At 49.9% G+C, this 26,338-nt stretch overlaps 1 protein-coding gene across 1 annotated transcript in view; it reads left to right on the forward strand.

Annotated features, from left to right (window-relative positions):
• SCMH1 (Scm polycomb group protein homolog 1) overlaps window positions 1-26,338 on the forward strand; it is an 86,242-nt gene that overhangs the window by 44,017 nt on the left and 15,887 nt on the right. The window contains exons 7-12 of the mRNA XM_065421577.1: window positions 10,465-10,697; window positions 11,635-11,761; window positions 13,833-14,033; window positions 19,819-20,001; window positions 21,805-21,936; window positions 25,720-25,923. Of these exons, the coding sequence (XP_065277649.1) occupies window positions 10,465-10,697; window positions 11,635-11,761; window positions 13,833-14,033; window positions 19,819-20,001; window positions 21,805-21,936; window positions 25,720-25,923 (1,080 nt within the window). The remainder of the gene's footprint in view (window positions 1-10,464; window positions 10,698-11,634; window positions 11,762-13,832; window positions 14,034-19,818; window positions 20,002-21,804; window positions 21,937-25,719; window positions 25,924-26,338) is intronic.

Raw genomic sequence — 26,338 nt, forward strand, 5'->3', positions numbered from 1 at the left:
ATCTGGACCTAATGTCACCAGACCACGGCAGGTTTCTTCACCCCAACCTTGCCTCCCTGCACCTAACTGCATGGATGCTGCATGGCTGAACCCTGAAGAACAGGCTTGCTCGGAACAGGTCCAGCAGATCTTGCTAGATAATAGAAAGCCTTCCACCAGGGCTATCTACTCGGACAAGTGGAAGCGCATCTCAATTTGGGCTTCTCAGCGTGCTCTCTCTCCCCATCTCGATTTTTCTTGCAGTCTGTCTTGGACTATTTGCTCCAGTTAAAGCAGCAGGGCCTGGCCCTTGCATCTATCAAGGTGCATTTAGCAGCCATCTCAGCCTTCCACCCACTGGTGAACAGCAGGTCAATGTTCTCTCACAAGATGACAGTGTAGTTTCTCAAGTGCTGGAGAGGCTCTGTCCTCAGGTCTGCAAGCTGACCGCCCCCACCCCCATGGGACTTAAACCTGGTTCTTTCAAGACTCACGGGTCCCCCCTTCAAGCCGTTAGCATCGTGCCCCCTGCTACTTCTCTCTACTAACCTTCCGTAACTGTTCTTCAAGATGTGTTGCTCATGTCCATTCCATGTTAGGTGTGTTGCTGGAGAATTTTCCCTCAGTGGTATCTGTCGGGCCGGCTCTAGCACCCTCTGGAGTTGCATGGTTATGCGCCGGTATGAGGAGTGCCACCGGCCTTGCACCCTCTCAGTTCTTTCTTGCAAGTAACTCCAACAGAGAGGTAGGAGGGTGGGTCATGGAATGGACATGAGCAATACATCTCAAAGAACAACAGTTACGAAAGGTTAAGTAACTGTGTTTTCTTCTTCAAGTGCTTGCTCATGTCCATGCCATACAGAAGGTCGCCTTCCTGGTGGCGATCACCTCGGCCAGAAGGGTCTTTGAAATCAAGGACCTTATGTCCGAACCACCTTACACTGTGTCCTTTAAGGACAAGGTCCAAATGCTCCTCCATCTGGGCTTCCTATCAAAGGTGGTGTGTCAGTTCCATAACAACCAAGCCATTTCTCTACCAGTCTTCTTCCCGAAACCTCATGAGAACTGAGGAATGGTGGCTTCACTCATTGGACGTTAGGCATGCCCTCACTTTTTTTATTGAGAGGACTAAACCCTTCCTCTAGTCCACGCAACTCTTCGTAGCAATAGCGGAAAGGATGAGAGGGCTTCCTGTGTGAGCCCAGAGGATCTCGTCATCGCCTGTATTCAGGCCTGCTACGAGCAGGCGAATGTCCTGCCTTTGGCTATCTTAACTACTCACTCCACAAGGCTTCGTCAGCAGCATTTCTCACACAGGTCCCAGTCCAGGACATCTGCAGAGCTGCAACCTGGTCATTGGTGCATACCTTCACATCCCACTACGCCATCCCCCAATAGCCCCAAGTCGACGCCAGTTTCAGAAGAGTAGTGTTTCAGTCAGCATATCCATGAACTCCGAGCCCCTCTCTGGGGGGACTGCGTGTGAGTCACCTTGCGTGGCATGGACATGAGCAAGCACTCGAAGAAGAAAAAACAGTTACTTAAACTTTCGTAATTGTTGTTCTTTGAGATGTGTTGCTCATGTCCGTTCCATGATCCACCCTCCTACATCTCTGTTGGAATTACTGGCAAGAAGGAACTGAGAGGGTGCAGGGCCAGTGGCACTCCTCATACCAGCGCATAACCGTGCGACTCCAGAGGGTGCTAGAGCCGGCCTGACAGAGACCACTGAGGGAAAATTCTCCAGCTGCCTTAAAATCTAGGAATCTGAGGATGCCACTCAACGCCTTGTCTCCTTATTAAACATATACTGAAAGCTAATCCTTCTGCAATTCCCATGCTTGAGCCTTTGCATCCAGCAAATTCCTAACAGGATTTTCTTTGGAAACAACCTGTCTTTAAGTGCATGGTAAACTTGCCCATCTCCATTGAATATCTCTCTAATCTCTCTTCTGGGCTGGATCACTCCCATGCCATACCAGTGGCATGGGACAGGGTCTGCCAGTCATGGGCACTTACAGCAAGAAGGAACCACTAACCATGTTCTCCCTCCAAGAAGAGTAATTTCAAAGCCATTTTAGGTAGAGAGAATGTTAAATAAAGATGGATGAACGGTGTGAACTTCTGGACAGAACTAGTACCTTACCTGTTTGTTTGATCAGTGGGCATACACCACTGGTCATTATTAGAAAATCAGTTGCCAACGATTATCACATGGTGGCATCAGTATTTCCCTTGATTAGAACAGGGATCTCTGTTACGGTAACTGCTGGTAAATGCTGACTGTTTAATGGCTACTGCTGTGTCTCAAGGGAAGAGAACGACAGACAGGAAACCCTTCATCTCCGTACGTATTCTACTCCACTGTACAGCCTGACCCCAAAGATTCTTGTTTTTATTTTATTTAGGCTCTGTGGGAAGCTGATAATTGACAAATGCTGTTTTCTGGTGTTGGTTAAAGTGCCAAGGAGACTTATCTTTAATAGAATCTCTCACAAAGTTTAGCTGAATTTAACAGCAAGGTGAAGCTTCAAATATTGCCAGTGCTACACACCAACTGCATATACATCATGTATTCCACAGCTGGGAAAAGATGTTTATTCCTTTAGAAGCTGATGGCTTAAGTTTTTTGGCAAGGGTCTTTGCTGCTTCAGCAGGCTGGAAATGCTGCAGCAGATCTATTTTTATGGAATTAATATCTAAATTACTAATTCAATCAGTAATGTAATTCTGGTGTTAATTTGCTACTAAATTTGATTTATTCAGCTTGGGGCCCTAAATTTCCCATTTTCAGTGTGCCACAGATATTTATTCTGGCAATATGAGTGCATTGTAGAAATTGTCTAAGGGGAAGCTGGAGGTTTTGACAATTGGGTAGAGGACGGTATGAGCTTTTAGTACTTGGGAAGGCATAGGGAAGTGGTTATAGCTGTGGGATAAGCACACTTGCTTGGATGTTCCAACTAAAATATTCAGCAGTGCAGTAGTTAATGTTGGCATTTAAACTGTCCCAGTTCAGTTTTTTGAGTTAACGCTCCTTTAAAGTGAGTGGGATAGTTCACGCCTTTCAGAGCTGTTTCAGGCAGACATTGCTGCATCAGTTACTCTTGGGGCACTTTTGGAAGATTTTCTTTTCAACAGTGAGGCTTGAAACATTTTTTAAAAAAAGTTAATTCCGTGGTAAGTTTCACAGCTGCAGAATAGAGGGAGGCCTGGCTTAAAATAAAGATGGCAGCAGGTTCTTGATGTGTGAGATCAGACTCTGGGAATTCCATATTGTCTGAATAGAGGGAAATGGTGAGTTATCTTGTAGGATCCTTACATGTGAAGAAAACTGAGCATTCTTCCGGGAGCCAATAAGCAAGGGAGGTTCAGCTCATGGAGCTTAAGAACACGTGGAGTGAGCTAAATAACGTAGTTAGATAACGAAGTGTCAGTCACTCTGATCATTCGTGAGTCGTATAGCTATGTGGATGAGGGCTGTGGTTGCATAATCGGCGTTCACATACAAGTGGCAGTTGCCTTCCATTCTGACATTTTGCAGCATGGCTAAGTCTGGTACCCTGTAAAATACGTAGGGAACTCTTTCCTCTCCTACTACACAGTTCTGATGAACTACGTGTCACTCCAGCATGTGGCGATGTGCCTTAAGGTTCCGGTTAACATAGCGTCAGAAAGCCAGGGAAGAGATCCTCTACCAGGAAAGCTCCTGAGGCCATGGCTATACCAGTCTGTTACAAAAGCGTCTCACCGAAACAGCTATTCCAGTTCCATGGGCCAGTAAATATTCATATTTAACTTGGACATTACTGTATGGGCCCAGAGCAGCCCAAGTCTGTCTGTGGTCTCAGTAAGGCCTGGATTGATCACAGGTTTAACAGAACTGCAGTACTACCACCTGTAGCAGACACCACAGTCATCTGGAAAATAACCAGCCATTTCAAACATTCAGCTTGTATTCCACTTGTGCTATTGTATTTCTTTTCTGTCTGGTCAAGTATTGATTCCATTGCTAATATACTCTTTCAGACATGTAGAAATAAATCTTGATCACCCCACACCCATTTTCTGTATATCTTCCCACTACATAAAGGCCTTATTTTAAAGCTAAATTAGGTTGCTGAGTGACAGTGTACTGACATTTATCATAGAGTCATAGAAGATTAGGGTTGGAAGAGACCTCAGGAGGTCATCTAGTCCAACCCCCTGTTCAAAGCAGGACCAACACCAACTAAATCATCCCAGAGCTTTGTCAAGCCAGGCTTTAAAAACCTCTAAGGATGGAGATTCCACCACCTCCCTAGGGAACCCATTCCAGTGCTTCACCACTCTCCCAGTGAAATAGTTTTTCCTAATATCCAACCTAGACCTCCCCCACTGCAACTTGAGACCCGCTGAGAACAGCCGAGCTCCAACCTCTTTGGAACCCCCCTTCAGGTAGTTGAAGGCTGCTATCAAATCCCCCTTCATTCTTCTCTTCTGCAGACTAAACAAGCCCAGTTCCCTCAGCGTCTCCTCGTAAGTCATGTGCCCCAGACCCCTAATCATTTTCGTTGCCCTCCCCAGGACTCTCCAATTTGTCCACATCCCTTCTGTGGTGGGGGGCCCCAAAACTGGACGCAACACTCCAGGTGTGGCCTCACCAGTGCCGATAGAGGGGAATAATCACTTCCCTCGATCTGCTGGCAGTGCTCCTATTAATGCAGCCCAATTAGCCGTTAGCCTTCTTGGCAACAAGGACACACTGCTGACTCATATCCAGCTTCTCTTCCACTGTAATCCCCAGGTCCTTTTCTGCAGAACTGCCACTTAGCCAGTCAGTCCCCAGCCTGTAGCAGTGCCTGGGATTCTTCTGTCCTAAGTGCAGGACTCTGCACTTGTCCTTGTTGAACCTCATGAGATTTCTTTTGGCCAAATCCTCTAATTTCAGATCATTTACAGAGCCAAGCACATAAAAGCAAGGAAATTAAAAGTGAAGTCGTCCTAAAGCTCACATTATCCACCTACTATGCACAGTGGGCCCAGTTCAGGGATGGATTGTTGTTGTCCCCACTGCCGAGTGAGTACAGCGTGGGTCTAAAACTCTCTGTCAGCAGCATAGTGTTTCACGCCCACTCGGCGCTGGTGTAAACGATCCCAGCAGGTGCTGGGTAAATGGGGAGACTCCCCATGGCCCAGGCACCAGGTGCAGCAAGTCTCCTTTTCTCATGTAAGCTGCAGGAGAGAGAACGTGAGTCGGTTGCCCAAGAGCCCGGTGATTCATGGCCGAGATGGGAATGGACCCCAGAGCCTTGCCTGCGGCGTCCACTGGACACTGAGCTAACCTCACCTCTGCCAGAGCATCTTGTTTACAGGTGGGGGCTGGAATCCCTTCACCCTGCCAGCCTGAGCCCCCACCAGAGAGACGGTCGTACGGCACCACTGCTCTCCTCTGACAGTTGGTGGAAAATAGCCAGGGCTCTGTGACTGACAGCTGTCTCTCCTGTAGCAGTGACCAATGGGAGCGAGGGGTTGGTTTAGAAGCTGGGGGGGGGGACACTGCTGACTTTTTCACTTAAAAGTCTTAGTTCGTATTCATCCCTCCTCCCAAGTAAACCCCTTGCTGTTGTGGCTGGTAGCTGGAGCTCATGGACTCAGTGCAGTGCACACAAGCCTCCCACAGACCACTTCTAGGCTCCTCCGCTCCCACATGGCGCCTCGCCCCTCCCGGCTCCGCCCGTTGTCTAGGTATTGGCCCCTGGTGCTGTGGTGCCTGAGGACCTTCACAAAGCCACAGCCGTCTGGCCTCCATTCCATCACTGAGTCTTTACCCAGGGTGCTCTTCTCTGGTTCGTTTGTTGCTGTTGCCTTTGCACCAGCAAGGTCTGGTGTCTCTCTCCCTGGATGTAAATGGGGGAGCTGCTCATCCCCACTTCTGCCTTAGCGGTTTCCCTCAGGCTGCGGTGGGAGGAAGGTTTGAGCCCATAGCCTTAAGGAGGCTTTCTTGTGGCTGGGGCACCTGCCTGGAAGCTGAAGTCTCCAGCCTACATCTAGAATAGCCTGTGTGCCTAGGTGACGCTGGCAACGTCTCTGATCTGGGTGCTGAGGGCTTCAGGCTGGTAAAGCCTGTGAGGCAGCTCTTGGAGGTGCAGGCTAGGCCACCCCATTCCTGTGTCAAACACTTGTAACCCTCTAATTGGCAGAGATAGGATATGGGGTGATCAGCCACTTACTGCTCAGCTGATCCATAACTGCATTTCCCCTTGCTGACTAGCACATTCATCTGGGTTCTCACAGGGCTCTCCTCACCAGATGCACAAGGACCAGCCACCTTCCCGCCCACTCCTCTAGAGGTTGAAATCAGTATCAGGCTGTCACTTAAGGGGTGAGAAGTCTGGAGTCTGCCCCTGTGAGCAAAGACTAAAGAGATGGGACTCAGGAATTCGGGGGGTGTTGTCATTTCAGTGCCCGCGCACATAGGGAATCCTCTAGTCTGGGAGATGAACAGTTCACCTCTGGAAGCTGGTGTTTACAACTGTTGAAGTAGACAGACATCACTGCATCAGTTACAGTCAGTTCACATGTTGAAGGTTTTCTCCATGACCATGAGGGTAGACATCTGGATCGATTGCAAAAGCAATTACTAATCTATGTGCCTCCATTTGAAACATCCATTGGTGTCTCAGGTTGGGCTCCCAAAATTAGTGGACATTCCTGAAAATTTAGGCCTTATTTCTTTATTTTTCACAGATGTTTAAATTCTAGAGCAAAATGTTAATCATCTGAGCTGGGTCACTTCACCTCCTGTCCCTATGAGAATATGAGCAGATGAGTGATTAAGGGGGGGGATAAGGGGGCTGATGCAGAAAAACAAGGAAACTTGAGAAAATGGCTGAGAGGAAAAAGGGACTGTCCCCTTTAATAGTAGGCAAGTATCCCAAAGGGCTGTGTTTTGATACTGGGGCAGACTGACCTAGCAGCCTGGAGAGCCCTAAGAAGGAAGTGCGAATGGACTGCATGTGCCAGCGGCAGGCAATTGGGGTGTCACTTCATTTAGGTTGGGCAGTACCTTGAGTGGAGCATGCCATCTTACTTGGTCCAGACAGGAGCTAGCACTTTGGGCTGTGGATAGCAGCCCCTGTCTGTAGGGATCAAGGGTGGAGGCTGCAGCTGCAGTGCATTGGAAAGTTGTGGGCCCTGCAAATTTGACTTTTTGCCTGCAAGTGCTAGAAGGGGCTTTCGAACAGAGCACTGTCTCTGTGACTGTCAGGCGGGTGCTGACTGGCCCTCCTGTTTGGAATGTTCTCTGTGCATTCTCCATGACAGGCCACTACGTATGGTAAAGAAAGGCGGGACTTGATGACAAGCCAGGTAACTTGTATGAAGAGGAAGGACTAGAGCCTTGCTCCTCAGAGAGTTCAGTGCCAATGAAGTAAATGATTTAAAAATATTATGTGAACCAAACGGTACCATAGAATCGCTATGGATGGTAATTCCATGCTTGAATATTCAGAATATAGCAGTAGGGATATACTACTGACTACCTGACCAGGATGGTGATAGTGACTGTGAAATTCTCAGGGAGATCAGAGAGGCTATGAAAATAAAAAAACTCAATAATAATTAATTAATAATGGGAGATTTCAACGATTTCCATATTGACTGGGAACATGTTACCTCAGGACTGGATGCAGAGAGAAAGTTTCTTGATACCTTAAATGACTGCTTCTTGGAGCAGCTAGTCCTGAACCCACCAGAGGAGAGGCAATTCTTGATTTAATCCTAAGTGGAGCATAGAATCTGGTCCAAGAGGTGAACATAGCTGAACTGCTTGGTATTAGTGACCATAACATAATAAAATTTAATATCCCGGGGGGGGGGGGGGGCACCAAAGCAGCCACCGCGGTAGCTTTTAATTTCAGAGAGGGGGACTACACACAAATGAGGAAGTTAGTTAAACAGAAATTAAAAGGTACAGTGCCAAAAGTTAAATCCCTGCAAGCTGCATGGAAACTTTTTAAAGACACCATAATAGAGGCTCAATTTAAATGTATACCCAAATTAAAAAAACACAAGTAAGAGGACCAAAAAAGTGCAACTATGGCTAAACAACAAAGTAAAAGAAGCAGAGGCAAAAAGGCATCCTTTAAAAAGTGGAAGTTAAATCCTATTGAAGAAAATAGAAAGGAGCATAAACTCTGCCAAGTGAAGTGTAAAAATATAATTAGGAAGGCCAAAATAGAATTTGAAGAACAGCTAGCCAAAGACTCAAAAAGTAACAGCAAAAAAATGTTTAAATATATCAGAAGGAGGAAGCCTGCTAAACAACCAGTGGGGCCACTGGATGGTCGAGATGCTAAAGGAGCACTCGAAGAAGTTAAGGCTATTGCAGAGAAATTAAATGAATTCTTTGCATCGGTCTTCATGGCTGAGGATATGAGGGAGATTCCCAAACCTGAGCCATTCTTTTTAGATGACAAATCTGAGGAACTGTCCCAGATTGAGGTGTCATTAGAGGAGGTTTTGGAACAAATTGATAAACTAAACAGTAATAAGTCACCAGCACCAGATGGTATTCACCCAAGAGTTCTGAAGGAACTGAAATGTGATATTGCAGAACTACTAACTGTAGTATGTGAACCTATCATTTAAATCGGTTTCTGTACCAGATGATGGGAGGATAGCTAATGTGATGCCAATTTTTAAAAAAGGCTCCAAAGGCAATCCCAGTAATTACAGGCTAGTAAGCCTAACTTCAGCACTGGGCAGATTGGTTGAAACTATAGTAAAGAACAAAATTGTCAGACACATAGATGAACACGATTTGTTGGGGAAGAGTCAACATGGTTTTTGTAAAGGGAAATCATGCCTCACCAATCTACTACAATTCTTTGAGGGGGTCAACAAGCATGTGGACAAGGGGGATCCAGTGGATATAGCGTACTTGGACTTTCAGAAAGCCATTGACAAGGTCCCTCACCAAAGGCTCTTAAGCAAAGTAAGCTGTCATGGGATAAGAGGGAAGGTCCTCTCCTGGATCAGTAACTGGTTTAAAGATAGGATACAAGGAGTAGGAATAAATGCTCAGTTTTCAGAATGGAGAGAGGTAAATAGCCGTATCCCCCAGGGGTCTGTACTGGGACCAGTAGTGTTAAACATATTCATAAAAGAACTGGAAAAAGGGGTAAACAGCAAGTTGGCAAAATTTGCAGATGATACAAAACTACTCAAGATAGTTAAGTCCAAAGCTGACTGCGAAGAGGTACAAAGGGATCTCCCAAAACTCGGTGACCGGGCAACAAAATGGCAGATGAAATTCGGTGTTGATAAATGCAAAGTAATGCACACTGGAAAACATAATCCCAACTATACATATAAAATGATGGGGTCTACATTAGCTAAATTAAATTAGAGATCTTGGAGTCATTGTGGATAGTTCTCTGAAAACATCCGTTCAATGTGCAGCGGCAGTCAAAAAGGCTAACAGAATGTTAGGAACCATTAGGAGAGGGATAGATAACAAGACAGAGAATATCATATTGCCTCTATAAATCCATGGTACGCCCACATCTTGAACAGTGCGTGCAGATGTGGTCACCCCATCTCAAAAAAGATACATTGGAATTGGAAAATGTTCAGAAAAAGGCAACAAAAAGGATTAGGGGTATGGAACAGCTTTTGTATGAGGAGAGACTAATAAGACTGGGACTTTCCATCTTGGAAAAGAGATGTGGGGGGGATATGGTAGAGGTTTATAAAATCATGACTAGTGTGAAGAAAGTAAATGAAGTGTTATATACTCTTTCTCAGAACACAAGAACTAGGGGTCACCAAATGAAATTAATGGGCAGCAGGTTTAAAACAAACAGAAGGAAGTATTTCTTCACACAACACACAGTCAACTTGTGGAACTCTTTGCCAGAGGATGTTGTGAAGGCCAAGACTATAACCGGTTTCAAACAAGAACTAGATAAATTCATGGAGAATAGGTCCATCAATGGCTATTAGCCAGGATGGGCAGGGATGGTGTCCCTAGCCTCTGTTTGCCAGAAGTTGGGAATGGGCAACAGGGGATAGATCACTTGATGATTACCTGTTCTGTTCATTTCCTCTGGGGAACCTGGCATTGGAACCGTTGGAAGACAGGACACTGAGCTAGATGGACCATTGGTTTGACCCAATATGGCCGTTCTTATGTTCTTATGCTAATTGAGCAGTCCACCTAACTTAAGCCAGAATGTCCCATATTTTAGGAGAAAGGACTATCTTATGGCTAAAGCACTGGACTGGAAGTCAGGAGATTTCGGTTCTTACATGAGATGCAGAAAAAGAATCTGCACGCTCAGCTGTGAGCTCTCTAGTGTACAGTGAAAGTTGCTGCTACCTGGGGATGGCGGCGTTTACAGCTAGAAGACACTCATATTCTGATCCACAGCTGTGTGCACGAATAATTATGCCATCGTAACCTTGTGTAAATGATGATCATCATCTTCCGTTTGACTGCAGTTGTGATTCCAAAGAGCCCGTTTCCTGTCTCTGAAGGAAGTGCCGAGAAGCCCAGCATGCACAGCAGCATGAAGACTGCTTTGGGGCCCCAACCTGAGCAAAAGCGTCGCAAGTCGGGCAAGAAGCGCGGCCGGACGCCCAAGGCCTTGATCCATCACCCCATCCCTACCCCCTCCAAATCTGTGGAGCCTCTGAAATTCCCCAAAAAGAGGGGACCAAAGCCTGGCAGTAAGGTAGGTGACAGGGTATGTGCCTGTGATCACATGTGAATGGAGCGTGCTGCGTGTGTGCCTCTGGGGTGGAGAGCAGCTGTGGTTTTGTGCAGGGGCGCTGGAACAATTTGTATAGTGAGGGGGCTGAGAGCCATCGAACCAAACTGTAAACCCTGGATATGATGGAAACCACTTTTAAGTGAGGAGTTGCGGCAGCACCCCCAGCACCCTCCGTCCCCTAGTTGCAGCACCTATGCTTTTGTGTGTGTAGGAGGCAAAGTCCAGCCCTAGGACTGACAGGTAATGGGAGCACACCCATGGAGTGTGGGGGTTGGGAGCATCTCTAGACTCCAGGTCCTCAACCCAGCAGGGGCTGGCAGCACATGCACTGGGCAGGGGTGTGGAATGGAGGGAGTAACTAGACTCCAGCCTCACACCCCCAGGGATGATCATATTTAAAAGTGTCAGGAAGCGTGGCCAAGCAGGGGGTAGGGTCTGAAGAGGGTGTTGGGTGGGGGCGGGGTCTGATGAGGGCGGTGGGCTGGGGGGTGTGGTCTGATGAGGGCAGTGCAGGGCGGGAGGTGGAGTCTGATGAGGGTGCTGGGTGGGGGATAGAGCAGGGTGGGGGCGGGGTCTGATGAGGGCGGTGCAGGGTGGGAGGTGGGGTCTGATGAGGGTGGTGGCCGCGGGGGTTGAGCAGAATGGGGGTGGGGTCTGATGTGGGCGAGGGGGTTGAGCAGGATGGGGCGGGGACAGACGAGGGTGGTGGGTACAGAAGGGCGGGGGGTGGGGTCTGATGTGGGTGGGGGGCTTGAGCAGAGTGGGGTCTGATGTGGACTGGGGTAGAGCAGGGCAGGGGCGTGGTCTGATGAGGGTGGTGGGCGGGGCAGGACGGTGTGGGAGTGGCGGGGCGGTGAGCATGTGTAAACGGAGAACTCTTCCCAATCCCTTTCTGCAGAGGAAACCTCGGACTTTGTTGAATCCAGCCCCCACCTCTCCAACAACTAGCACCCCAGAGCCAGACACCAGCACTGTGCCCCAGGATGCTGCTACTATCCCCAGCTCTGCCATGCAGGCCCCCACAGGTACGCTGGGCTCGCCCCCTCAGGGAAGATGATGAGTTAAGGAATCTGGGGGAACCCAGAAAATATCAAGTGAAGATACCACGATTTCCAAACATGGCAGCAAGTCTGGCTGGTGTGGGAATAAGAGTGGCCTAACGCAGAGAAGAATCAGGCTGGAAAGAGACCCAGAGGCTCTCTGTGCCTTCCCTCATCTCCTCCGCTTCTCAGGAACGGAGCTAGAGCTGGGCGATTGCACTGCATTTTCCTCCCAGGAATTATTGCTTAGAGGTACCTAGTGGCGTCCCCTGGGGGTTGAACAGAGGGATGTCTGCATGGACACTCGAGACCTTTCACTCTGGGCTGAGGCTCACCTTGCAGCTAGGGGCAGAGTGCTCTCCTGGAGCCACACACATCCTAGCAACTCAGCCACTCTAGGAGGGGCAGTTCTCCAGGCCCATGCTGCTCTGAGGCAGGAAGGGCTGCAGCACCCTAGTTCTCTCTGAAACTAGAACGGGGGGCAGGCTCGGCTGTTGAGTCACCCCAGAACCCTGCATTAAAAGTCAGGGTGTCTGCTGCAGAGCCTTGCTGGGTCCATTGAGCTCCTAGTAGGGTGGAGAGGCAGCCAGGGTCGAGAGCCTAGAAAGACCAAGCTAAGGTTTCTGTGGGGTTCCAGTCTTGAGTCAGAACTAAAGCTGACCCCAGAAGGGGGAGTCTGATGCTAACTCTGCCCAGCACACGGTATGGCTGGGCCCACTCTCCCTCATCACAGCTGGACAGATATCCAGGGAAGCCTAAGGGACCTAGGCTGGAAATTCAATGGGAGCTGGATGCTGAACTCCCCTAGGCTCCTTTTAGAGTCTCAACCGTTATCCGGACGCTCAGCACACCCACAGCTTGGCATACTTGGAGCACTAGGACAGAGGCCGTGGAGGAGATGCTAGCATGGCGGAGGATGAGCCCAAGGGAAGCGAGGAATCAGCATTGTGGGCTTGTACCTCTTCTAAATATGCCTTGTGCTGGTAGGCAGCAGACTAATGGCTATGCTGGACTGGCTTGCTTCATCCTGTTTGTGAGCATATGACAGCAGGCAGGCTCTGTACTGGCAGGAGGGCAGGGCTGTGGGCGGGCAGCTCTCGCGGGGTAATGGTGAGCGTATGACAGGGCAGGCTCTGTACTGGCAGGAGGGCAGGGCTGTGGGCGGGCGGCTCTCGCGGGGTAATGGTGAGCCTATGACAGGGCAGGCCCCATGCTGGCAGGACGGCAGGGCTGTGGGCGGGCAGCTCTCGCGGGGTAATGGTGAGCGTATGACAGGGCAGGCTCTGTACTGGCAGGATGGCAGGGCTGTGGGTGGGTGGCTGTCGCGGGGTAATGGTGAGCCTATGACAGGGCAGGCCCCATGCTGGCAGGAGGGCAGGGCTGTGGGCGGGCAGCTCTCGCGGGGTAATGGTGAGCCTATGACAGGGCAGGCCCCATGCTGGCAGGACGGCAGGGCTGTGGGCGGGCGGCTCTCGCGGGGTAATGGTGAGCCTATGACAGGGCAGGCCCCATGCTGGCAGGAGGGCAGGGCTGTGGGCGGGCGGCTCTCGCGGGGTAATGGTGAGCCTATGACAGGGCAGGCCCCATGCTGGCAGGACGGCAGGGCTGTGGGCGGGCGGCTCTCGCGGGGTAATGGTGAGCCTATGACAGGGCAGGCCCCATGCTGGCAGGACGGCAGGGCTGTGGGTGGGTGGCTCTCGCGGGGTAATGGTAAGCCTATGACAGGGCAGGCCCCATGCTGGCAGGACGGCAGGGCTGTGGGCGGGCAGCTCTCGCGGGGTAATGGTGAGCCTATGACAGGGCAGGCCCCATGCTGGCAGGAGGGCAGGGCTGTGGGCGGGCAGCTCTCGCGGGGTAATGGTGAGCCTATGACAGGGCAGGCCCCATGCTGGCAGGACGGCAGGGCTGTGGGCGGGCGGCTCTCGCGGGGTAATGGTGAGCCTATGACAGGGCAGGCCCCATGCTGGCAGGAGGGCAGGGCTGTGGCAAAGCAGGGATGGGTGTGCTGGGCAAGCAGCTCTCGCAGGGTAACCTTGAGCCTTCTCTCTCTCTGCAGTCTGCATTTACTTGAACAAGACCAGCAGCACCGGGCCTCACCTGGACAAAAAGAAAGTTCAGCAGCTGCCTGACCATTTTGGACCAGCTCGGGCCTCTGTGGTGCTGCAGCAGGCAGTACAGGCCTGTATTGACTGTGCTTACCATCAGAAAACTGTCTTTTCCTTCCTGAAGCAAGGCCATGGGGGAGAGGTCATTTCAGGTAAGAACCAAGCTTTCTCCCCCCTGCCCTGCTTTCTGAGAGATCTTTGATGGAACCATCTTCCTGGAGCACAGCACCGTCCTGATGTCAGCTGTGGCCATCCCCAGCTGGGGAAGTCTCCATGGGAGTCTGGAAGGCTCTGAGCGCTGTACCGGGTTGCTGTATAAAGCCTAAACAAGCGAGGATCGCTTCTCCAGCCATAGGAGGGGTGTATAACATGCGTGTGCATGTAGGAATAAAACTCCCATGTGCCTTCCAGCCAAGAATCACAGTGTCATTCTCAGCCACTAATCAATGCAGTCCCTAGCTCATGGGGTGCTGTGGGAAGTGTCACTTTCTTTCCCCATTTTACAGATGAGAAAACTGAGGCACAGAGAGGTGACATGACTATCCAAGGCCACACAGCTCGTTGGTGGCAGATCTGAGAACAGAATTCAGCCTCCTTGGTTCCCAGTCCTGTGCATTAGCCTCAAGCCCATCCTCCCCTGTTTCATCCGTGTTCTTTGTGCTACATTATGTTTGTTTCTTTTCAGTGATACCAGCTGCTTCCTAAACCCGTAAGAGAAAGGGGAACATTCAGCAGCTTCAAGCTGATCCATGGTGTATCATGTTAGTTGTGCCCTGCCTCATTAACCATCAGTGTAGGGTGCCTGCAAATATACCCATGAGCACCAGGGAATTGTGCTCCGAGTCCTCCTGGAGGTGCCCCAGAGAGAGTCTCACAGGTCTGATACAAGGGGCTGGGAAGTGTGAACCCTTCTCTCCTGGACTTTGCCTCCATCAGGTCTGTCAGAATGCTGCTGCTAGACTCATCTGATTAAGGGCTTGGGTACGCAGGGCTTTATTGCAGACTAACTGCTGTTTTTTCTAATTAACATGGGCTGTGTCCACACGGCATAGTTCTTCCAAATCAACTGTGCGAATTGGATAATCCACTTTGAAGTGGATTAGGTTAATTTCAGAATGAGTTAATGTGGAGAAATGTTCATATGGACACGTCTGTATTTTGGATCAACTTTTCAGTCCTCCCACTGATATCCCACACTGCATCGCTTCACGCCAGGACTGACTTGTCTGTGTGTACCCTGTCTGCTGTGCTGGGCTCATGGCGACTGGATGGCCCCGTGTTTAAATGGTGGCACATAGCCAGCAGCACCCCTTTTGTGATTCCACACTCCTGGAGTGTTACAGCAAACACCTGGAGATGTGCAGCAGCGGGGTTTCCTTGAGGAGCCAGTGCAGTCATGCCTAAACAGCAGCCACCCTGAGGAGAAAATACACATGTACAGCTAAGCAAATGGCCGAGAGGGTCCATCCTGGGACATGGCTCAGTCCTGCAACACAGGGAAGGAGTGCCGCTGGCAGGATGACCGAGGGGCTGTCCTAAGATGCAGTTCACTCCTGCAACACAGGAAAGCAGCGCTGCTGGCAGAATTATAAGAACAGCCAAGGACAGACATGGCCTGACAGTGCTCCAATTACCTGCCCCTACTTTAAGGAGCTGGATTGGATTTTCCCTGGTACATTGAGGACAGTGCCAAAGGCACCGAGGAAAACCCCAGTCCCAACCAGGACTTGGAGGAGGAGGAGGTGTCCCCAGCAAGCCAGGATCTCTTCTCCAGGCTAGAGCCTGACCAGATCCCGAGGAACAGATAGCCCCCAGGAGGACACAGCCTGATAGTCCTGGGCAGAGGGCCTCGGCCAGTAAGTATGATGTGCTGTATTACAATTAAACTGTGTTGATGGGGTTAAAACTTTGTTCTGGGAGCCCATTAGATGCCACCATTTTGGGTGGATGTGAACTCTGCTTCTGTCCTCCTCCTCTCGTGCTCAAAATGGTGTCCATGCCTCAGAATTAGAGTTTTGCAGGGTTTACTTCCCTGATACTTTCATTTCCCACAGCTATCTGTCACACCGCCCCCCCCAGCCCCGGTCCTGTCCTCCTTGTGTGCCCTTCTCCCAGTTGTCCACTGTGGACTGCCCCCAGCCCTCCTGCCACAGTCAAGCTAATGGTACCGTGGTGGTTGTAATGTAGACATGCTTACTGAAACATCACTTATAGGAAAATAATACAACGTAAAAGACTTTGCTTCACAGTTTGATCAATGGCCTGAGATTCCAGCTCTGTTAGCATTTCATGAGGTATAGTGCCAGAGTTAAATGCAAGAATTAAACTCCCATCGCCTTTCTGAACAAGTCCCTTCTCTGCTCTTGGTGATCTGTAGTAAGGTTACATCCTCCGACGTTAGGCCTGCCTGCAGAGATGCACATGCAGTTACTAACCTGGCCTCTGCAACTCCCCAGCCCCAGGCCAGGCAAACCTCCAAATCCTTCCACCTACCCCCACCACCCCACCCATGCAAACCACTGGCCTAAGCCCCACTGCCTACCGCAGCCCCCCACCGCACCAACTGCCTAGGGTTAGAACAGGAGTTGTGCAAAGAGGGAGTAAGGTGAAACTCTTCTGCCACCTCCAAGCTCTCCCCAGGTTGAGAAGGGACCATTGCAATGGCATTCCGAAACTGAGGGAAAAGCAATATTTTATCACTGTGATTCTGGTTCCTGTGGCAATTATAATAACTACTTCTGTTTCTTGCTTCCCAGCTTCTGCACCTGACACCATGAAAAGGATTGTTAGTAACTTCCAAATGCCTGACTAATCTCTGGGCCAGGGAAAAGAAGGCCAAACACAATGTTTGAGGACCTCAGGACAGCATTGCCGAAGAGGGATAAGAAGCCAGAGGAGTGGAGGAAGTTCTTGCAGAGAGAGGACAGAGAACATGGAGAGAGTGACCGGGAGAGGCAGAGGCAGCTCCTGGAATTCATGCAAGAACAGACTGTCTTGATCGAGAACATGATGGCGCCATATTCTGCCACAGCCCCACCACCTCAATTCCAACCCACTCCAGCCCTGCAATCCATGGAGAGGAATGCATACTGGGAGCAGCAGTACCCTTCCCAAAACTCTGGCCACAGGCATTTCCCACCCCACCCACCAGACTGAAAACAGCTCCTTCACCCCCATAATGGCAAACAATGGTTTCTTCCCTTGTCACTCCACAGGCCAAGGAAAGACATTAGGCAGAAATCCTACCCGTACATATGCCTGTGACTTGTGCAGCACTAACGTGTGCACTCAGTACTTGTGTCATGTGCTGCACTTCTGCACTGTCATGTTGTGTAAAGCTTGCATTGTTATGCACAGTGTGCACTGTTTTATGTTCTGGTTCATGTTACAATGGATACACAGTTTTGATCAATAAATGTTGTTTGCACTATTTGATGTTCAGTAAGTGATTTTTGACAAAAGTTCAATAAACTTTCATAAAATACCACCTCTCCCATGCACCTAATAAAATGCCCTTTCCCAAAACTACAGCACAAAGTATTTAAAAAGCAAAATAAACTTTTTTCACTAGTCCATACAGAGCAATGAAACCCTGCCACAATGCACAATCAAATTACATTGCAACATTTCAGCTTCTAGCCTCAAAGTAGGAGCCCAAGGCATCCCCTGACCTTGTGGCCTTGACAGTTTGCTGCAGTATGCAGTGGCCATTCATAACATTCTGAAAGTCTCTGTACCTCTCTCTCCCAGCCATCAGCAAGGCTCTCTCCCTGCTCTCTCAGATGTGCAAAGCACAGCAAGGCAGTGATCAGGAGGCAGCTACTGCACGGCAGCCTCCCACCTCATCATGAGATGTCGTCGTCTCCCTTTCAGCCTTCCACGTGCGTACTCCAGTGTCATTCTGCAGCTACTCAGGCCAGAGCCGAACAGCTCCCTGTTCCTGTCCAAGTCTCCTGTAACAGGCTTCATAAGCTCAGGGTGAGCTGGGTCTCCCACACGGATGGGGAATCGCAGCACCATTAATGTCCATAGCCATCCTGGAAGCACAGTTTCCACTTTTCATTAAATAAAGCTGTGCGTTTCAAAAGATCCTGGTAACATGGACTCTCCAGACCAACCCACTTAATATTGGTGAACCTGCCGTGGAGGTCAGCCAGGCCTAGGAGCAGCAGAGAGAAATACTCCTTGCTTTTGGTGAACTCTGAGGCCTGGGGAGAGGGGCAAAGGATAGGCATATGGCAGTGGCCCTGAAAAATTCAGAAACCCCAGCTATGCAAATCCATCAACAACCTCCTGTGCATTGCCAGGCTCTGGGACCCCGGACATCAGCACATACCTCCATGACCGCAGCCCAGAGAGCTGATCTACCAACACCAAACTGGTTAGCTACTGATCAGCAGCATTGAGGGTGGTGAGCTTCCTGATAGTGATGGTCATGCCCCTCTCCACACTGAGGGCAGCTCTCATGTTGGTACGATGCCACTGCAGCTCTGGGGTTCCTCGCAGATGTCTCGGGAAGGGCCCGTTCTCATCCTGAAGTTCTGCCTCCTCTACCTCAGGCCAGGATCATTGTCCTTCCCCCCCCCCCCCCCGCCAGAGCTGGCGTCCCAAACCCAGAAACAGCATCCTGTAGGGCGAAACTGCTCCAGAAAAACATTCTCCACAGTTAGCTGCTCAGTTTCATCCTTCTCCTGCTGCTCTACCAAAACTAGCTCAGCAGCACGACAGCTGCCCAGATGTGTGATCACAAATCCCTGTGTGGCCGCCTGGACCGCAGTACACAACTGTGTTCCTTCCGTGCTGGCTGACAGCAGTTTGAAAATGGCCCTGACTTGCAAAAGACAGATGACTCCTGAGATATGATGAGAGGAATCATGGGAATTTGCTGCTCTGACCCCACGACTCAGAATTCCAGTGCCTTATGGTAGATACCCCACAATGTACCATGAGAAGAATCCCAGAATGCATAGAGCCCAGCAGCGGGACAGCACCATGAAATACCCACTTAGAACTTTGAAAAGAGTAAATGCCATGTGTACGCTCGGATTCAAAGAAAGTAAGTAAAAGCCGGCCATGTGCACACAATTACTTCAGAATAGTTATTCCGCAACTGTTAGTGCACACAAATCTAATCCACCAAACTCCACCATGCAGACAAGCCCGAAGTCATTTCCTTCTGACATCCTACCACTGGCTCCCCCTGCAACCCCTTACACACAGAAAAGCTTCTTGTAAAAACTCACAAGGCTGCTACATTGCCCTCCTTGAGATCCTTGGACGGGGACCCCGAGCCAGGGGCCAGAGAGTGCACAGAGAGCACCAGTTAGACCTAAGGCCTCTCTTTTCTCTTTCTTGCCCAGTGTTTAGGTGGATAATGTGACACCACCCAATAGGTGTCTTAAAAGAGAACGTTCCCCTTGGCAGCTCTCCCGGCCGCAGCTGAGGGGGCGCAGTATTAGTGAACCAAAGCGCAGGTTTCACCAGCTGTGAGGTTGCACTCCAGATTCTCAAAGTTTGCCAGAGTCCTCCAGGAGTAGGTGAGGAGGGTGAGGGGTGGAGCTTTAGTTGTTTCTCATGCAAAAAAAATCCCCAGAGATAGCCCCAAGTCCCTTCTCCGACCCACTATTTTTTTATTTTCTTTTTAAGTACTTTGAGGTCATATTTATCCACCGCTCACGAGCAGGAAGCACAGACCCTGTCCTTGCATGCCCTTCAGTACACCTTTAAAGATAAGCTTTTCAGGCAAAACAGACACACCTGATGCTGGGTGCAGCAGGCTGGTTCTGGCCTGTCCCAGAGAGGAGAGTTCCCCGGCATTAAGCCAGGGGAAAGCAGTGGCTTTTGTTTGCTTTAGTTAGCCAGGTGAGCTGGAGGTACAGGAGCTGGCTGTGCAGCCTGGGAGTTTATGTGTTCGGCTCTGTTTGTTTCTGTCTCCAGCCGTGTTTGATCGGGAACAGCACACTCTGAATCTGCCGGCAGTAAACAGCATCACCTACGTCCTCCGCTTCTTGGAGAAACTCTGCCACAACCTGCGCAGCGACAACCTCTTTGGGAACCAGCCTTTCACTCTGAACCATATGCAACACTCCCACGCGTACAGCCACGACAGGTACCTACCAGGTAGGAGCTGGGGCTGGGGGTGGGCTTTCTGGTGTCCCTCGAAGCACCACGTCCTAACCAGACTTTACCCTTCAGCTAAGAGATGGCAGCGGTACGGACGGCAGAGTCTAGTTTGTGGGTTCACTGCACGACATCTACTGTCACTCACACCCCCAGGATCCCTGATGCTGCACTTTCCGCCTGTGCTACCTGATTTCCATTTGTGCCAACAGATCTCCACTCATCTGTCTCACCCTCTCTGCATCGCTCATTCCCTGCGTGGCTAGTCTGAGAAATGTAACCTGATCTAGGTTACTGATCCATTTAGGAATTAGGGTGAGAGACTTTGTGTAGAGAACAGAAAGGTGATCCCATGCAGTAGGTAAATGGAAAATTTCACTAAGTCGTACCTAAGTCGTGGCTTCAAGTATCAGGGGGTAGCTGTGTTAGTCTGTATCTACAAAAACAACAGGGAGTCTGGTGGCACCTTAAAGACTAACAGATTTATTTGGGCATAAGCTTTCGTGGGTAAAAACCTCACTTCTTCAGATGCAAGAGTCGTGGCTGTGACTCTTGTCCCAACAGAGAGAACACGCTTGCCAGCAGGAAAGCTCAGTTTACACCTTGGGACTGGGAGCCACACTGCTGGCGTATTGTGGTTGGACTGTGGTTCTCTTGGCATGGCTGGTGCTCTCGCTGTCTGAAGCAACACATCCTGGGCATGTTGGTTCATGCCACTGTGCAACAGAGACTAGGTTGCAATTTAGCTCTGCAATTAAAGTGCTACGAGGTAGACTCACAAGAGGACACATAGTGTCCCAGCAAGGACTAAGTGATGACACCCCACAATGCAGGAGGGACAGACTGCCATGCGAGAGCCCATGGCAGGCTGCTGGAATCCTGTAGAGGGGATGGGAGAGGAAATCCCTCCCAAGCTCTTTATCTCAAACTCAATAAAGGTTCCAGGGCTAATGGGTCATCCTGTCCCTTTGCTCCACTGCTCCAAAATGGGTGAGTGACTAGCTTAGCAAAAGTGAAGGCAGCCCAGGGTTCACACTGGAAACCAGCTACTGTTGGCTAGTGGCTGGGAACTAGGAATCTCCAGTGTGCATACATCCTGGGGTGAAATACAACCCAAATCACAAGTGAGTGCAGGTGGAAACACTTGGGAAGCAGCAGCTTTTCAGGAAACCAAGAGGTCATTGTGGGCAGTAAAGTGGACCTGAGCTTGCCATGTGAAATGTTGCAAAAAATCAGATACAAATCTGGAGGCATCTCATCACAGATCATCCTGTTAGATGGCCCTCTGAGACTGTTCCTGGCAGGCTGCGTACAGTGCATGGACCTTAGTATTCAAAAATTGGAGCCATGTTGGAGGGAAGGGCATTTGGAGAAGCGCAACAGTGCTGATGAGGGAGCTGGAGGGATGGGTTTGAAGAACTCAGGGTATAACTGGGCCAAATAATGACTAAGGGATAGAGAATTTCCTAATTGTCTAAGGCCTGCATATATGTAAAGGCTGCGCAGACTGTGGAGGGAAGGAATGGTTTGGGGTGAATTGAGATGTATAACTAGGAGAAACGGCATGAAATTAATTAAAGGAGATAGAATGGCACAGCACCTAATAGTTGTGTGCCATCACCAATAACTCTGATTTTCAAAATGTTGCAAAATGAAAATTAAATTCGAAGCCATCAAGCTCCAGATGGCTCCCAGAGGTTTGCCAGGCTGATGTGAGGTTGTACATGGGTCATAAATGATCCAGGCCGGACTGAATTTCCCAGGAAGTCTCCATTCCTAAGTAGGGCTTGTTCTCTTTTATAGACAGAAGCAGTTCATTAGACGGCACTCTGCAGGGACCAGGCCGAGGTACAAAGCGATACTCCCAAGATTCCCCTCCATACAGCGCTCCTCTCTCCCCCAAGTTACTAAAGAATGACCGTCACCCTTTGGAAGGTGAGCACAGCATCGCTTCCCAAACCTGGCTGTTTATAGTTACTCTTAACCAGTAATGCCAAATCAACCATGGGTCCAGCAAGTCTGGTTTTCAGACTCCAGCAGGGGCCAGTGCTTAAGGCGTCATAGGAAGATGAAGAAAATCCAGTACCCCAAGCCAGTTGCATGGAGCAACCCTTTATGACCCCTGCTTTGATCATCTTGTGCCATGAAGCATGAGACTTGACTATCCTTATTTTAGTCTCTATTATTATTATATGTTGTTAACGGTCATAAAATTATCCAGGCATTCTTAATCAGTCCAGCCACCGTATTGTACTCCATGATCACCTGCTGTAGTGAGTGCCACAGGTCGACTCTGTGCTAGAGGGAACCTGCTTCCCTTTTCCAGCCATTTTCCCCCCAATATCCCATCGGTCCCTCAGTCAGTGCATGGGAGCTCTACCAGGATTTACCTCAAAGAGCAGCATCCAGGAAACCAGCTAAGTAAACCCACCTGCCCAAACCTCTTGGCTCTCGGAGAGTTTCTTTCGACTTCTAAACTGCCAGTCACATGAATGCTGGGGAGGATGTGCTGGGCCACATGACCAAACGTAGCTGGATGAATGCCCTTTTTGTCATTTGGTCCATCAGCCTGTGTGCACGCGGGAGATATTTCCAGAGGGCCGATGTAGTTGGAAGCTTTCTCTGCCTAAGGATTTGAGCTGAAAGATCCAGGACTGTAGAGCTTCTCTGTCAGTCTTTGTGTAATGGAGTAAATATGTTTTAAGCGTCCTGTAGCCTTTAGACTAACAGATGTGCAGTGCGAATGGCCTTGATGTAAGGCTGCAGACTACATTAGCCAGGAATGAGTGTGAGCATCAGTTGCTCTGTTTAAATCCCTGTGTTCAGTAAACATTAGGAATAAAATCCGTGTCTTGGATCACGGTGAGAATCTGTGCAGGCCATTTTCAGCTTTTCTTGCACAGTTCACTGGTCTGTAAGATTCCCTCCGGCCAACAGGTTTCCCAGGGAATAGAAATGAAAGTCACTTTCCTTTCACTCACTTAACCCTAGACCAGCTCAAGGCTATTACTGCATCCAAAGCCTCTGCGCTCAGACTGACGTGCAGTGTGGTGTCCAGAAACGCCCCGGTGACGGGAACGATTAGGATGTAAGGCATCAGGGTGTTCAGTCAGTAGAGCAACAGTCTACAAATAACTAGCAGCTAATCTGCCCTTCCAGCAGTGGGTTCTCCAGCTATAAGAGGGGAAACCCTTGTCTGCGCTGCAAAGAGAATGCTTGCTGGCGAGGGTTTCCAGTGCTGAATGCAGTTTGGCCCTAACCTCAGTGCTTAAGTGGTGCTGAATGCAGCTTGATTTGGGGCTAGGCTTGCAGCTGAACTGCCATCAGCCCTAGCTCGGTTTGTAGTGTCCACAAGGCCTCAGACAAGCCTGCAGTGTCACTGTTTAAATGGCTCCTCTTTGGTCATTGCACAGGAAATTTGTTTTTCCAGCTTTTTTCTTTAAAGAACAGTTCATTTAATTCACCCAGAGAGAAAACAGCCTTCGTAATAGGTTTACAATTAAAAGACATTAGCATTTGTCATGTCTGGTGCAAGATGCAGCACAGTCCAGGTGTTCCACTTTACCTACATGGGGATCACGTTTGTCATGCGTTGGCAGGTTTGAAGGCAGGGAATTGTGACTGAATGCTGTGCTCGCAGTGTCACTTCAGCATCTCCTCCTATCAGGGTGGAGGCTTTGCCATGCTTGGAGAATTTGCCATCCAAATATTTTCTTCTTCAAAGAGCAGCTTGAATTCTGTGCTGGGACAAATGCATTTGATTCCCCTATGCCAGCGTTTGTTTTTTTTTTGTTTGTTTGTTTTTGTTTTGGGGGGGGGGGGTAAGTGGCAGCTCAAATAACTCAGAACTGTTGTAAGAGTCTCTTTGCTGGCCCTAGGAAAAGTTGCTCTTGTGGCCGGTATGGGAGGGTGTCTTGTGATGGTTGCATAGCATAACCTGTGGTACAAAGGCAATGCACCTTCGTCCATTAACCGCTTTCTTCTCTTGCAGTTAGACTTAGCAGGTCCTTCACAAAGAATTGTCTGGAATGGTCCCTAGGGCTCTGGGCTGGCGGGGCTGACTTTGTCGTGTAGCGGCTATGCATTCATTAACAGAATCTATCCTGACCGTTCTTGCACAAGACATGCACAGTAACGTGCACAGCAGAGGAGAGTATCCCAGGGCACTAGATGCACTTGCTTAAGCTGTAAATCATCCCTACGAACATCATATAACCGTCCAGAACATACAGTCCCCCTTCTCCCCCCATCTCGTTCCCCAACCTTCCCCCATCACCTGGGGAAAAGGGGACCCTAGTAGGTGCCCCGGAGGTCAGTAAATCCTGGTTCAAGTCGAGCTAGAGAGAAAGTGAATTGCAATCCTGTGGGCCTGCATCGAGAGCACCCTGCTGCCCGCCCCCTCCCACTGGCACCAGGGGAGGGGTAGTGTGAGCGCGTCCATTGATCACAGCTGCAAAGGCCTTGCTCGAGCTCAGCAGTCATGTTACTAGCTGCAGTAACGTTCCATCCCTGCTAAGGCCCCAGCCGCATGGCAGGGCCTCCCCCACCTCTATTTGCTAGACCCTCTGGGAAGTCTTATTTTAAATGAGGAGAACTACAGCCTGTTGGGCACGTTATGGAGCCCAGTTCTGTGTATGAATAGAGTCCTCCTGGCAGGTTGAAAGAGACAGTGGCTGATGGTTAATGGCACCTCAGTGCTGGAGCCAACCTGACAGCGGCAGTGACAACAGCGTGTGTCATTATTAGAACTAACCCTGGTGGTTGAGGAAGAGAGCCTGGGGCTGTCTGTGTCTGGGAAAAGCCTGTGCCAGTGTCCAGAAAAGGCCTATGTCAACAGCTGGAAAACCCAAGCAAAGCCAGTCAGCTGGGCCCGTCCCTTGAGGGTTAGTGACCCAGAATGGGCTCAACCCAGTCCTGTGGCTCTGGCTCCCAAGCCAACACCTCCTTCCACTCAGAGAGCTGTTCTTAGAGCAAGGGCTTGGGGCCAGCAGTAAGGATAAGTAAAGCAGGCAAGGCTTTGGAGCCTTATGTCCCATGTGGGCTCTGCAAGCCACTGCCAGTTCTGTCTTTCTCTCAAGCAGTAGAACCAGTGTGAATGTGAAGAACGGCGGGGAGGGGGTGAGTCAATTCACTCCCTGGCCCAATTCCCCCACCCAACAGGGGGCTGAGATGGTGCTCAGTTGGGGAGGGAGGATTCACATTAGTGGATGATAGCAAGGTGAGGGGGAGAGCAGGAAAGAACAAATGCCTTTAACCCAGATTGTCCCAGAGCTCCTGTTCTCACTGGTGGAATTGTGAGCCAGAGAAGGAATTCCCCTTCTGCGTGGATTTGGGGAACACTTCCAAATCTTATTCAGAACAGGCGACTTTCCACCCTTGTCTGCCACTGGCAGACAAAGGAAGGAGCTCGTGGAAGCAGCAGGAGGATGTGAGAGTGCAGGATGGGACTGGTGTTGATGCTACAAAAGGAACAGGTAGTGCACACATCTTGGTATGGACCATAAATGCAGCTAAATGGCGCTCAAGAGCAGCAGGACTGAAACTTGCTAGACAAACACCACGTTGCAGCACTTAGTAAATGACCCCTTTCTGACTGATCTCTCCAGCACGCCGTACAGGAAATGCTGCTGTTGCTCATGCTTGTGTGTGCTGTATAGAATTGTAACTGTGTACTGCAATACCCCTTATTGGTTCTGACTGCAGCTTGGTGCCTTACAGGTGAAACCTTTGTTCTGGGAGACGGCCTCCCAGGTCCCCTGGAACCTCGCCTGGACCCAATGGACTCTGCCTTGAACTCTGTCAACTCATCCAGTCCCAGCAGGAACTGCAGAGACTACCGCTTGCAGGGATACAGGCATCTGCACCAGCCCTCTAGCCTCACTCAAGGCAATGCTTCTGCCTTGCGTAGGCTTAGCTCTGGGGGTAAGTCATCCTGCCAAGGCTCTTCGTTTGGCAATATGGAGCTTTGCTAGCTCCTGCTACATCTTTCTAATGCCAGCAAGTACCCAAGACTGGCCTCTACATTGTCAGTTAAACAGGCAGTTTGTTAGACATATGTTCTAGAGATGGATGGTACGTTGGTGGGTGGAGTTGTGGGTGGACAGTCAGTGAACGGCTTGGTGGCTGAATAGGGATGTGGAGGTCAGTGGCTGAATGGGTAGAAATGACGAGCTAGGTGTTGATGAATAGGTTGGGGTGTGTCAGTTGAAGCAGTTCAGATGATGAATCGATTGCTGAATGGATGGGGATTTGAGAGGTGATAGCTGAATGGCTTGGAAGCAGCTAGAGTGAGGAGAACTGACTAGCTGAGTTATGAATGAGGACATGCGGGGTGGAT

This window comes from Emys orbicularis, chromosome 23, assembly GCF_028017835.1.
Source record: "Emys orbicularis isolate rEmyOrb1 chromosome 23, rEmyOrb1.hap1, whole genome shotgun sequence".
Lineage (NCBI taxonomy): Eukaryota > Metazoa > Chordata > Testudines > Emydidae > Emys > Emys orbicularis.